We start from the raw sequence: 13,758 nt of genomic DNA, 5'->3' as shown, positions 1-13,758 counted from the left end.
GAATACCCCCCAGCTTGTTGAACACAAACAATAATACCCATAGTAATGATAATGATGATGCCATTAGAACAAATACTCTTGCATGAATTAATTTTGCAGACGTGTTTGTCCAAGGCAATGCAAGCTGCCTATATTTACATAATTCACATTGTCAGAAAAAATGAGTCACAGTTAGTAAATGATGAGGACATAAAGCGTGTTTAGTTTAGTTTAGTTGCACATACATGCATAGAAAATACAGGGAAAAGAAATATAAAAGGTGAGTTTAGAAGCCAAAATGTTGAGCAAGACTTCCAGACTAAGATATAATACAAAATTGTTAAGGATGTGCAATTTTCAAAATATAAATTAGAAATGAATCAATGAAGTTTTACGTGTCTTTTCAAATCCTTTTCAGATGACTTTTTAATAATGATAATGTAGACGATGATTGTAGAGATGGAAGAAGGTCGTTCCAAAGAGATGGTCCTCTGTATTTCAGTGAATATTGATTAAGAGAAGTCAAAAAAATATGGAAGATAAAAGTCCTTAGTGTCTTGTGGAATATGAGTGAATGTCTGATGAAGAGATAAAGGAGTTCTGGAAAACATCAGGCAAGTCATGAGAGAGCTGTACATACAAGTCTGGTATATGTTAACATTAAAAATTGGTAATAGCTTATAATGTCTGAAGAGAGAAGCAGATGATTCACATTTACTGGCAAAGCTAGTCACTCGAAACCATTTAGAAATAGATGCTAGATCTTCATTTGCTTCTTGAATCAATGTACAAAAAGTTTCATGTGAAGATACCAGACATGTATAATCAGCAAATAAATAAGGGAATAGATTTTTGCAGACCCTTGGAAGGTCATTTAGTAATCTCTTTCAATTCTCCGGTCATGCAACCCATCGACTTGTGCTGCCGTTGGATCCTTTTCAAGGCCAAGCCATCACAGAATGCACCTGTCAGTGGAGCCCCAGTCCTGGAGAAGCCCATCATGCTAATGAAAGCCAGGGACGATGGAGGGAAGCCGGGGACTCCTCCAGAAGCAAAATGAGATCATCATTGCAAAATGGAATTGAGCACAATTAACGTCTTACCTCCATTATCTTGTTTTCATAATTGTTGGAAGCCAAAATCGTACCTGAATATAAAAGTTGGTGAATCACCCAGACCTAACACAGTTGTCTTGTTAGGAGTTTACTGTCAGCCCCAATTTGTCTTTCTGGTAATTTACTATTTATATTGTTCATTTGGAATAGAAGCAGTGTTCAACAACAGCTCATGCTCACAGATTAAAGATTGAATTACCAAAACCAGTAACACAAACCAATAGTACATTTCTGTTGCTTTAAATCAGCAGCAAAATTCTGTCTTTTAAAACTCCACATAAGAAGTGATGTATGTTTTGTTAAAAAAAAGATAAGAAAAATGGAAGTAAACGTATTGTTTCAGTTGTAATTCTGTATGATTTGCAATTCTCCTTCAATAAAAAAACACCACTAAAAAGTGACAGTACTCTTGCTGAACACAGAGTTGATATAACATACCATCTGCTTCTGTAGAGAAATGTGGAGTGTTTCAGCTGGTTATAATTTGTTTAAAATCTAAAACTGATTTGTTTAGAAAGAATTCAAAGTACTACACAAGTACTAAGTTCATTTCTCATGTAGACTTTTCACTGTATCCACAACATGCATTTGTTAATTGCAGTTGTTTTTATTTAGCTGAACCAGTGCAGTGAGACTTAAACTGATGTAATGTATGTTTGTTTGCACAGGGGTTATGTATTCAGAGCCCAGACTCAAGAAATCAAGGAACGAGGAGGAAACCAGAGCACAGGCATTGATTTCTTCATCACACAGGAGAGAGTCATCTTCTTGGATACACAGGTATGAGTGATGTATTGTGGATACAGTGAGTTGTTTTTCTGATGTATTTTTTATTTGTTATGAACTATGTGAGTTGAAGTGTGATTTTGGAATAGAAAGAAATGACAGCTAGCCTTTAAAACACTGTAGCTGGTTGAGGATTGATCAGTTGGGTGTAATTGCCTTATTTGTTTCCTCAGCCAATGCTCAGCCCATCTATCCTCGACCACCTCATCAACAACGATCGAAGTTGCCTCCAGAGTACAACCTCCCTCACACATACGTTGAGATGCAGGTCAGTGTCTGGCCTGCAGATGGCAGTGGGTGAAAACACTTGTTGTGTTATGTTAATACTGATGCATAACCTCTGGGGACCAATATGTACCTTTAGTCCTCTGATTCATTGTTCAGTGACAGTTTATTGGTCATTTTAATTCTTCTGGACGCACACATTCACATGTAACTGTTTGATCTCTCTCTGCATAATCCGTTGACAGTCACTTCAGATCGCCGCCTTCCTGTTTACAGTGTGCCATGTAGTCATTGTGGTTCAAGACTGGTTTACTGACTTAAACCTTTACAGGTTGGTACTTGCTTATCTGCAATGGATCTGTGATATGGTTACTGCTCAGGCAACAAAACAAGAGGGTAGCTCTCAAAGCTCCCTTTCCCACACACACAGGAATGTTGAGCATTTCATCTTGTATCTTGAGAGAATATTTGTCTTCTGCTTTTTCATAAGCTCAATAATGTTTATCTTTCCATTGGCTTTGTAAACAGCAAATACAGGTGGAGCCAGGCCTGTTGACAATGACTTGCCATGTATACGCAGGGAACGTTCCATGTGAATACTTCCCCTAATGTGACTCTACACAACTGAAATTTATAACTCTATAGTTGACAGCAATGACTCTAATCAGCAGGGTAGTAGCTAGATAGTAGATTGTATTGGCTTGGAGAGTATATAAATTCATTTAAACCAAATGTAACAACTTGTATATCTTTAAAAGTTTAGAAATTCAAGGGCATTTTTTCTCAAGCATGTCTAAAAATAATATTACATGCTCGGAAATAAAGAAAGAAAAAGGCTGAAAATCAACCCTCCTCCTGCTGCTCCCTGCTCTGTCCTTCCCTCAGACACCTAGGGGCATATGCACACCATTTATACAGTAACCCAGTGTTTGATTTATGTAATTATACCATTGTGGAATTGAGGAAGCGCATTCACTTGGTCCCCTCTTACCCCACGCTCTCCTTCTCGCTCCCCGCCACTGGGAGGAGAGCGGGCAGCAGTTCTGCAAACGTACCTTTGGTTTGTGGCCAGAGTAGTTTGAATTTAGCCAGCACAAAACCCCCCAGTGCTGGATGTTTTAGCGGGCTTGTGGCTAGCAGCAGCAGTGGGTCTGACCTGTGTAACCGTAGCAACAGAAAGTTTGCTGACCTCAGAGCTGGTGTTTTCGCTGGGTGAACTTCGCTGGTGTTTTCGCTGGGCTCTAGCTAACATTAGCTACATAAATGTGAATTTGAAGTCACAGCCATGAGCCTTTGGCTCTAGTTGGCAGAAGGATAAACTGTTCGCAACATTTTTAGCAACTTTTAACAAGATTTTGTTTTATTTGGTTTATTTTCAGACTCTTTTTGACAAATCCATCTTCCTTTCTTATTTGCTTTGCAGTGTAGGCAGTTGTTACAAATGCTGGAATAGTTACTTTCTGTGCAGGATTCTCTGCCATTGAATCAGGAATAAATCATTCACAGAAAGGACGTCAGTGCACGCACATCTGCGTTTTTAGAACAGCCAGTAGGAACTGCTGATTGGCCAAAGTCTCCCATCATGACCTAGATTTGCTAAAGCCTGGTAACAGTCAAGAGGAGGTGCAGAAGTCTAGTTTTCTCTCACAATACTCAAAGTTTACTGTGGGATTTTTGCCCAAATTACACCAAAATGAAATTGCCTACCCCAGCTTTAATTACCCAACCTTTTCAACTTTTCCCTGGTGAATGCAGAAGTTCTTACCACACAGGAACTTAAACATAATGTTTGTGGATAGGTTTCTTCAGACTGCTGAGATGCTGAAACCCTCCACTCCATCTGCAAGCCATGACAGCACTGGCTCCTCAGGCAATGACGATGGAGCGGAGTACTATCCTCATATAGGTGACTTTTTAATGCAGAAACACAAAAAATGACACGCCAACCAGGTTCAGTGATATCAAAATGAAAGTATCTCTTCCTTAAATTCCTCCAGTGTTCCTCCAGAATAAGATCAGACGGGATGATTTTTGCCCAAGGAATCTGAAGAACATGCACATGGTGGTGGACAAATTAATGACTCACTCTCATCTCAAATACAAAGGTTCAAAACTACTTGAATATTCTCCTCATACATATTTATGTTCTGTCCACGCTGGTGGTTACTTTTAGGAGCAAATCATGTTTAATGGTTGAAACTGAGTTTAAATGGGAAAACCAGTGTGAATGGTTTGGGACAATACTGTGAATATGATTAGTATTTGGTGTAGAGATTTGACTGGGAATATGTGGTTTCATTTTAGGTACACTGTCCATGCTGGACTGCAATATCTTCCCTGGCTTGGGGCAGGACTACCTGTCAACTGAAGTCAACATGTTCCTCCTTCCTATGCAGGAGAATGACGGGGACGATAATCTGACCAAAGCAGGTTATACAGAATTTATCGTCACACAAGGCAAAACTCAATTGTCCTCTTGTATATCGTGTAAAATGGGAATTAATCTGTACTGTGTTAAGGCTCAGGAACATACCCGCTCTTCTCCCTGCTCCCGGGATACAGAGGGCATCCTGCCTTCTCCACCATGGTTTCAAAACTCCGCAGCCAAATACTGGCCATGCCCCGCTGTCAGCTGTCGCACACCATCCTCACCGAGAAGAACTGGTAAACACCACATTTTCTTTTGCTCGCTTTCCATTTATAATAACATGAACTTCATTTGCGTACCACTCATTGGTGCTTGAGGACAAAGACAACATAAATCAACCAAACACGATAATAGAAATGTTTCAACAGTAAGGGGATTATTTGCACTGGGGATGTGGGGACATTTCAGATTTATTTTTTGAGCATTATTGCCTTTACTTGACAGTCGACAGCATAGAGAGAAACAGGAAACATGGTGTAAGATGAAGAGGGGTGTAATGTGCAGTAAATGTTGTGTCCATTAAAGGCAAAATGGCCAAAAAAAAAAAAAAAAAATCGACTCACTTTTAGTTTCAGTTTGGTTTTGGTTACTAAAGCCACTGTAATCCAAATTCTAAAAACTCTGAGCTAATACAAATGACCAAACAGCTAATCCCAGTCGCCTAAGCGTGTAATTTCCATCGGGAATAAGGGGGACATGTCACCGTCACCTCACCAAAGTCTCTCTGAACAGGGGTCATGCTGTTTGGCATGTCGGAAGTGGGTGGCTTGCCTACGACGTTATGGTGCAGGTGCACTCACCCTTTTTCTTTGATAACTTGATGTGTGCTCGCCTTTTTCTGATTCAGATGATTAGGAGGTTTTTAGCGGGAGCCGAATTATCCCCAGAGGTCTCCACCTCTCCACAAAAACAGACCTGGTAATTTAAACTGATAGAAGCACAAAAAAAGCATTTTCACTGTACAAATCATTGACTGTTTACAAGGTCTTTAGAATCCCGATTTTGATTGGGTTTTTTACGTATCCCGTTTTTGTGTTTGTGCATGTAAACACCATATCCCGAATTCAGAAACCGGGTTATGCCCTTTTCCCGGTTTCAAGAAACCCGGTTTTGCCACCTGGAGTACTCCGATAGAAGCCGGGATACTGGAGCATGTATACGCCTTATCCCGGTTTCATGAATGGTTCAACTACGTCACACAGCTGGCTGAAGGATGCCCTACTCATTCTGAAGTTTTCTCTCCACTCTGAATCTGTAAACTCCATGAGAACGATCCTATCCCACCAGTCACGGCTACGTATTTTCATCCGCTGTTGCCTTGTACTGCGTGGTGGCAGTGACAGCCGAATACCTATCAAAGTTGGTGACGTATTCAATATTTGTTGTCGCTCTCTCCTCCCATTGCTGAAGATGAAGTGGATGAGCCATAGCTGTAATGCGACGTGAGTATTTACTAACGCTAAGCCCGCTAGAAGCCACGGAGGTCTCATTTTTGTCTTACTTCTATATATAATAAATATATCACATTTCCCGCTCAATCTGTTGTAAACAAAAGACGTAAAAGACGTAACACACGCCTGCGCAGATTGGATGCAGTGATCAGAAAATAGGTTACTGGTATTTATCATGTATACAGGGATATGAATAACCAGGTTTCTCTGTTTTCCATGTAAACATCATATCCCGGATATGCTCAAAGCCGGGATAAGCCTCAAAACCGGGATACTAAAGACCTTTTAAACATAGTCAGTGTTTATCTGACACTGCTCATCACAGATGGGCTTCTGACTACGGTGGCCGACGTGAAAATGTGAAAATGCAAATGGCTCTATCTGGAGCCAGTGGTTGGTTTGTCCGTTCTGAGCTGCTGTAAAAACATGGCAGTGGACATGTCCATCTCCATAGATGAGGAGCCACTCTTATACTTTATATTCCATTTCTGTGACATATCCCCCTAAATCCTACACACTGGATCTTTACACAAAAGGCATGTAAGTACAACAATGCTCTTTGTAGTTACAAGTAGAACATTATGTATTAAAAAGTAAGTTTTCTGCCAATGAAACAGGCCGTGCATTTGAAAAGGGGTGCAGTAGTAATCCAGAGATCTTGAAGCATTTCTGTTGTTGTGTCATGCTCAGCAACCCCCACACATTTCCTGCCTGCCTCTGTATTATATAAATCAGCTAATGGCAAAATGCTCAAAAATATATATTCTTACAAAAAACTCCATGAAAACACTGGTTTCATCGAGGTGAATACAAGTTGTGGTCTGGTCTGGTTTTACAGGTTTCACTACGCAGCCCGTATCGAGAAAAAGTCTTCGGCTCTTTCCGAATACAGCCGCCTGCTCTGCTAACACCTTGATTGACCTGCTGTTATATATAATAGCAGTTGCAAGCTGTTATGTCCAATAATCAGGTCACATCATCAAAAATATGGCACTGAAAGTCAAGACTCTTGTTGCACCGTACTGGAGGGATATGTGAAACTGTAAGCCCAATCTGTGGTGAAGAGTCAGATATAAAGCAGGAAACCTTCCGTAGGCTTTGTTGAGAATGAAAAAACCTGCAGACACACTCCGTGTCAGTCACTTGCACACCCCTGCCATGTTGAACAGCCGTAGCCTGCACAGCAGTGGGAAGAAAGGAAGAGAAAACCATCTGTCTACACATGTTAAAGCAAAATGTGATCACTTCTTTCATTTGCGAGCAATTATTGACTTTGTGATGTTGTAACTGACGTTTTGGTGTACTGATGATGCAGACATAAAGATATAGAACTCTGTATATATATTTTTTTTTAAAAATTTTCAAACACCAGTAAAAAGAGCAGTTGTCAATTATCCTGAGACAAAAGGAAACAAGTGAAAAAGACAATATGTGTGGCTCTTTTTAGTGCATTCTCAAGTGTTTACTGATTTATTGCCTTAAAACATTTCACACCAAGCTCACTTCAGCAATGTAAGAGTTAACAGGAAATGTGGAATGGCCACATTTACATGGTCTGTAGCTTTCATTTCCCCGAAAAGAACACAACACCACAAATCTCTATGTGTGCTTTCACCTTTGTGACTTTGTTTTCCTGACAAATGAAACTTAGGTGTTAGTTCTGACAGCACCTGTTGAGCCAGCCCTCAGTCCTCTCTCTGCTCACACTATAGCCCGTATATAATATATATTGATAAAGTTTTGTTTTTACTTTGACATAGCACTGTAGTGCTGTTATGAAGCCCCTTGCTTTCAGATGTACTTAAAACTGGAGGAAAACCTTAGCGTTTCTGTGCTGTAGACTGTTACCATTTGATGTATTCTACATTTCATATCCTTGCTAGCGTCAGGCCGATGTGGTTTTGTCAGTTTTTTTCAAGCGTCCCAGTGCAACAGCATGTGATCTAGAGGGCTGAATACAACGGCAAAAGAGCAAAGTGAACCTGGAGCACATTGTGTTCACAGTGCACAGGTTAACTGAACCGCACTGTGGACTTGAAGCTTCAGGGGGGTCTGAGTTCTCTTGGAGTGTTCATATAAGCACAAAAAATGCCGAATCACGGTCTTAGTTCACTCAGAGGGATGAAAAGGACCAAGTGTGAAAACACCCTTAGTCCTTTATAACTGAACCGAACTCAGTCCTCTTAAAGTGGACCAATGGAAAAGGGACTCTGTTCTTTTTGTGTTCACATTGTCGGTTCATGTGAAAGAGGACTGTGGTTCACTTAACCTGTGCCTTGTGAACACGAAACGCTGCGGGTCCACTCTGCCTTTTGCTATTGTATTGTAACCCTCCAGGCTTGCCATACACAGATCACATGCTATTTCAGTGGGATGCATAATAAACACAATGGAACCACGGCCACAGGTAACGACAGCACGACAAGTGGACGAGGAGTAGCAACTGCACTTCTACAGATATGGAACAAGGAAAGCATCAAACAGCAACTGTCCACAATGCACAGAAGCGCTAAGTTTTTCCTCCAATTTTAAGTTCATAACCGCACTGCAGTGTCACGTCAAAGTAAAAACAATACTACATCAATATGTATTATATATAGGCTGTAGTGTGAACAGAAAGGGACTGAGGCCCGTCAAAGCTGAAGTTGACCTCAAAGTCGTCTGCCCACTTTTGATCCACTTTAAGAGGACTGAGTTCAGTTCATTTAAAAAGGACCAAGGGTGAAAACACCTTTAGTGTTCACCATGATGACCTACCTCAAGTAAACATTTACATTTTCAAAGCAGAACTGAAGTCAAATGACAGCCACTATAACTTAAAGGTCAGATTTGAGCTCATCCCGAGACTCCTCCCAGAAGAGCTCATGCCGATCCTTGGAGCCTTGCTTCTTATCAAAACCACATTTGCATTGTTCATACATATCATCTCTAGCAGCCTATTCCCTTTTTAGGGCTATCTACAGCTTTTTTTGTAGCTTTTATGAGATTAACTGGGGTGATTACTTTTCTAACAGTTCTGAGCATCACACCACCCCAGCAAGCGTGACTCAAAATTTGGGAATGTCAAATCTTCACATAAAGCTTGAAGTGATTTGAATTTGATTTGCTGTTACGTGTATTCGAGGAAGACTTATTTTTTTTACTTGACTGGGCTTGTTTTTTTTCGTTCAGCATACACCCTTAGGTACTGTGAGTGCGTGTCACTAGTGAACAAACTTGTCCTTATTTTATCACTTCAGAGAAGTAACTGCAGCAGCAAAAGAAAATAAACCCTTAGCACAGAGCAGCCTCATCATTGTCTCTGCTGGAATCATTGGAGTATAGTTATTCTTAAAGTATTACTGTGCAGAATCTCTCAGGAGTGTTAGTTGCTGCCCTCTGTGTGGCCAGTAGGAGGAGCTGTTGCCTGCATAGTTAGCTCAGTGCCACATGCTCTGTTCGTTTTCACCAGTTGCTGCAGGCAGAGGAAGAAGTGAGGACATACGGTGTGCGTTCGTGACGGATGTAAGCACCTCTTATAATGTATTTCCTTTCAGTTATTTATGCTTCACGTGCCCTTCTTGTTGTTTTGTGCTAGGAATATTGACATGGCTGGAGATAATTTCTTTGTGTTTAGCAAGCTAACGTTTCTGCTTGTTAGGGCCTGTTAAGCTAACCTACTGCCTTGAAATGATGTCAGAAGATGTGATGAATGTATGATTAATGTGTCTGTGGAGTACATTAAGTTATTATTTAGTTAAGTTTAGTAAATCACAGGCATTTATGAAACCATACATGGTTATATATATATATATATATATATATGTATTTCTGTTTGTATTTTCAGAGACCACACATACGCATATGTCCATGTACCGTTGCACCATTCTCTGAAGTGCCTGCATAAAGTTAACAAACCGCTCTCTGCCTTCGTGTCAACTCCTTAATCAGAGTCCCACTGTGGATGAATGCCCAGCTACCACATCACGTGTTAACACACGGTTAAGGAGTATATTTCCAATAATGGTCCTTCGAGCCGGATCAATTCACCCACAGTGATAGATATGGACGAGCAGGGAGCAGCAGCATCTGCTGACAGCATTATAACTGGACAGAGAAGGGACAGGCGTCTCCCCACACACTTGCTGGACTATCAAGTGAACTTATCTCCTCAGTTGTTGTCCTCCACTGCTTCTCAAAAACAGCAGGGAGCAAGGAGCAAACTCCCGAGTGCCAACACTAAAGTGCTGCAGTCACCAGGTATGCATGCCGAGTCTGCTACACGAAGTGACCAGCCACATTCTGTGTTCGGGCTCTCACCTGAGTTACCCCAGCAACAGCCACATTATGTAGTTGATGGTAAGGAGCACGCAAGTCAGCCAGATAACCTTTCCTGTCAATTCGATGATAGTTTAAGGTTTGCATCTAAACCCTCAACAGGAGGACATGATCACAGTAGTGGCGAAGAATCAGACAACGAAGTTCATTCAGATGTCAGCTCTGCTGTAAGCGGATCAATAATGTCAGGATACTCTGTACTTGTCTCTGATCGCTATTTTATGAGTACCGCCACTACACAACCCGTGGAAAGCAGTAAGCAGTTTGTGTCTCAGCCACAGGTGAACTATGCTTTTAGGCACATGGCAGCCTCGCAGCCCACTGCACATCACGGTATAACGTCAACTTGCTACACATTGACACAAGCCTTACCTCCTACCATCTCATCTACTCAAATGACAGCTGCTGCTATGATGCAACAGTCTGCTACCCCCAGTTTGGTGCAACCAACATCCCTTCCAGTACCTGGAGCTCTTAGCTATTCAGCAACCCAGCCAGCCACCTTTGTGCCTCCGCAGGCCGCCTACTGGCCTCAATCTATTGCTTCTGTCAATCCAATGCTGCAGTTCGCCCCAGGACCGACTCCTCAATCAACATCTTTGTTTTCGCCACCTGGATCTCAATGCTGTACACCCAAACTACACCCACTCTACCAATGCACTATCAAGCTCCCTCCGGTATGATGCAGTCTACACCTTACCCAGCCAATATTGCCTTGCCACAGCTCGGATCTCAGTTAGTTATCCCAAATATGGTTCAGCCAGTATTCCAACCACAGCTCCAAGCTCCAAGTGTAGCACCACAGCCTGGCTATCAGTCCACTCCAATGACAGTCGGTCAGCCCATTTATCAGCCCAATTACAGTACTACAATCCAGCCAGCTTATCAGCCTTATCCCGTGCCAACATATCAACCAACCCCAATGTTTCAGCTGAGTTATCAACCAACCCTGGCGTTGGGGTCTTCTCAGCCTCCCACCATGGGCCACCCAGTGCCTCAGCCTGCGCTAGGGTTGAGACCCGCCGTGACACAAGCTGTAACACCAGGGCTACTACCTCCTCTCCCACTTCCTGCACAACCTGTCCCAGTTCCTAAGCTTCCTAAATTGGAGCATGATAGTGAGAGGGAGTTTGCAGACTTAAAGATGGCCCTGGATCACCTGCTGCAGCCACACCCTGAACTTTCTGAGCACTATAAATACAGAGTGCTCATGGAGCAGCTCATATTGGATGAAGCACGGCTGATAGCACAGTCATGTCGACACTGTCCGCAGCCATACACCACGGCAATGCAGGCACTGCAGCATCAGTATGGGCAGCCACATCAGCTTGCACAGAGCGAAGTAGCCGCAATCTTGAATGCCCCAGATGTGAAACCGGGTGATTCAAAGGCATTCCAGAGTTTTGCTCTCAATGTAGACCTGCTGGTGGGAATGCTAACAGCACTTGAAGGTCCGAATGGGATTGAGATAATGTCCACTGGACATGTGGACAGGCTCTTAAGTAAGTTGCCTAGGTACTCAAGAGACAGTTTTGTGGAGCATCTCCAAGCGTATGGCCGATTTCAAACAAACAGCCTTCATCCTTACAACTTGAGAGACCTTGCCGAGTGGTTAAAGTTCAAGGCAGAAGCCCAGAGATTGTCGTTGAAAATGGCTCAACGCCACCAGGCAGAAAAGCAGGCTACTCCCAAGAAGGAAAGGATTTCTGCTCCAAAATCCAAGACTCAGTCGATAGTCTATTATGGTACTGAAAAACCTAAGGATGGTAACCCTTTACTCAAGGTTAGTCAGTCAGTCGCCAAAGATAAGAGATCCAAACGTCTGTGTTTATTTTGCAAGAGTGTAGAACATTATCTCTCCCAGTGCCCCAACATTGCAGCATGTACAGCTGACCAAATTGAGAAATGGATTACTGATGGAAAACGTTGCAGGAGATGCGGCCGTACAAGCCACGTCACTGAGGAATGCACACTGAAGAAAGCCTGTAGCGAATGCCAGGATATACACCTGAAAGTTCTTCATGTCATCGCCAGGGCAGGTTCAGGAGTTTATCTTATCACTCCCTCAACTAGAGCCAAGTTCACCCCAGCCAAGCAGGGTGGAAGGGTCTACTTAAAGGTTGTGCCAGTAATTGTGAGCCATGGAAACAAGTCTCTACCCACTCATGCAATCCTGGACGATGGAGCTGAACGAACCATCATCCTTCCCGCAGCTGTGTCCCACCTTTGCCTTAAAGGAGAGGTAGAGTCTATGGTGCTGCGGACCGTCCACCATGATGTCGCACACTTCACTGGCTCCTCGGTGGATTTCTATATTTCCTCCCAAACACAGCCTGGAGAGAAGCACCTTATAAGGGGAGCTTTCACAGCCCAGCGTATGGCTTTGGCCGAACAGTCCTATCCAGTAAGCCTCCGACAGAAGCGCTATCGCCATCTGAGGGGGATACCTATTCAGTCCTTCGAAAATGTGCACCCTCTTCTCCTGATTGAGGCAGATAATACATGCTTGATAGCTGCCAGAGAGCCAGTTCGGATGAGTCCAGATGGTGGTCCTGGTGCGGTCCATACGGAGTTGGGCTGGGCTCTGCAAAGGCCAGATGACCATACACCCAATGGCTCACAGACTCGGACATGCTACTTCTCATCAACATCAAGGCCAGCAACAGAGAACATTTACCAGCATGTAGAGCGTCTCTTGCAAGTTGATGTCCTCCCCTTTCGCAGCGAGAAGCTGGCAGTACGCTCCTGTCAAGATGACGAAGCCATTGCCGTCCTGAAGTCTCGCAAAGTAAGAGTCGAGGTTGGAGATACATTACGCTATGCTACTCCCCTACCTCGTCTCAAGAATGCTCCAAAACTACGAGCTACCGTGGAATCGGTGATGCCAACTCTCAGGAGTACAGAACGGCGGCTGGTTAAAGATTCTACCAAAGCTCAGATCTATGAGGATGAGATGAAAAAACTGATTGATGGTGGATGTGTGGTGAAACTTGAGCCTGAGCAGGTGAAGGAGTCTCAAGAATCCTGGTTTATACCACATCACTTAGTTGAGCATAATGGGAAACACAGGCTGGTTTTCAATTGCTCCTTTAACTATCACGGTCTCTCTCTGAATGATCAGCTCCTGCCGGGCCCTACACTCGGCCCAACGCTTCTTGGGGTTCTTCTGCGGTTCAGGCAGTATCAGGTGGCAATTAGTGGTGACATCCGTGCCATGTTTCACCAGGTCTGTCTTCTCCCAGAGGACCAGCCATTACTGAGATTCGTTTGGCGAAACTTGCAGAGGGAAAGAGAACCAGATGTGTACCAGTAGCAGGTTCTGCCATTTGGCACAGCCAGCAGCCCCTGCTGTGCCACGTTCGCACTGCAGGCACATGTGAAGAATTCAGGAGAGGGGAATGAGGACATCTGGCAGTCTCTGATGCAGTCTTTCTATGTTGATAACTGCCTTCAGAGC

General features: G+C 43.1%; 1 protein-coding gene across 1 annotated transcript; it reads left to right on the top strand.

The window, feature by feature from the left end:
* The first annotated feature begins 1,840 nt into the window (after window positions 1–1,840).
* LOC125893767 (nonsense-mediated mRNA decay factor SMG9-like) lies at window positions 1,841–6,959 on the top strand. Its single transcript, XM_049584666.1, has 8 exons — window positions 1,841–1,874; window positions 2,054–2,148; window positions 2,351–2,436; window positions 3,905–4,011; window positions 4,103–4,210; window positions 4,410–4,535; window positions 4,625–4,769; window positions 6,823–6,959. Exons 2-8 carry the CDS (start codon window positions 2,143–2,145, stop codon window positions 6,890–6,892), a joined length of 648 nt encoding a protein of 215 aa, XP_049440623.1. The 5' UTR covers window positions 1,841–1,874; window positions 2,054–2,142; the 3' UTR covers window positions 6,893–6,959.
* The last annotated feature ends 6,799 nt before the right edge of the window (window positions 6,960–13,758 follow it).

This window comes from Epinephelus fuscoguttatus, linkage group LG8 (assembly GCF_011397635.1).
Source record: "Epinephelus fuscoguttatus linkage group LG8, E.fuscoguttatus.final_Chr_v1".
NCBI lineage: Eukaryota > Metazoa > Chordata > Actinopteri > Perciformes > Serranidae > Epinephelus > Epinephelus fuscoguttatus.
The sequence above is the reverse complement of the archived record's forward strand: the minus strand, read 5'-3'. Positions and strand labels throughout refer to the sequence as shown.

What these genes read in the sequence shown, in the direction of transcription:
- LOC125893767 (XM_049584666.1), top strand. An exon ending in ACTGACTTAAACCTTTACAG is followed by an intron (nt 2,437 to 3,904) that starts GTTGGTACTTGC and finishes GTTTGTGGATAG; the next exon opens with GTTTCTTCAGACTGCTGAGA. An exon ending in ATCCTCACCGAGAAGAACTG is followed by an intron (nt 4,770 to 6,822) that starts GTAAACACCACA and finishes CTGGTTTTACAG; the next exon opens with GTTTCACTACGCAGCCCGTA.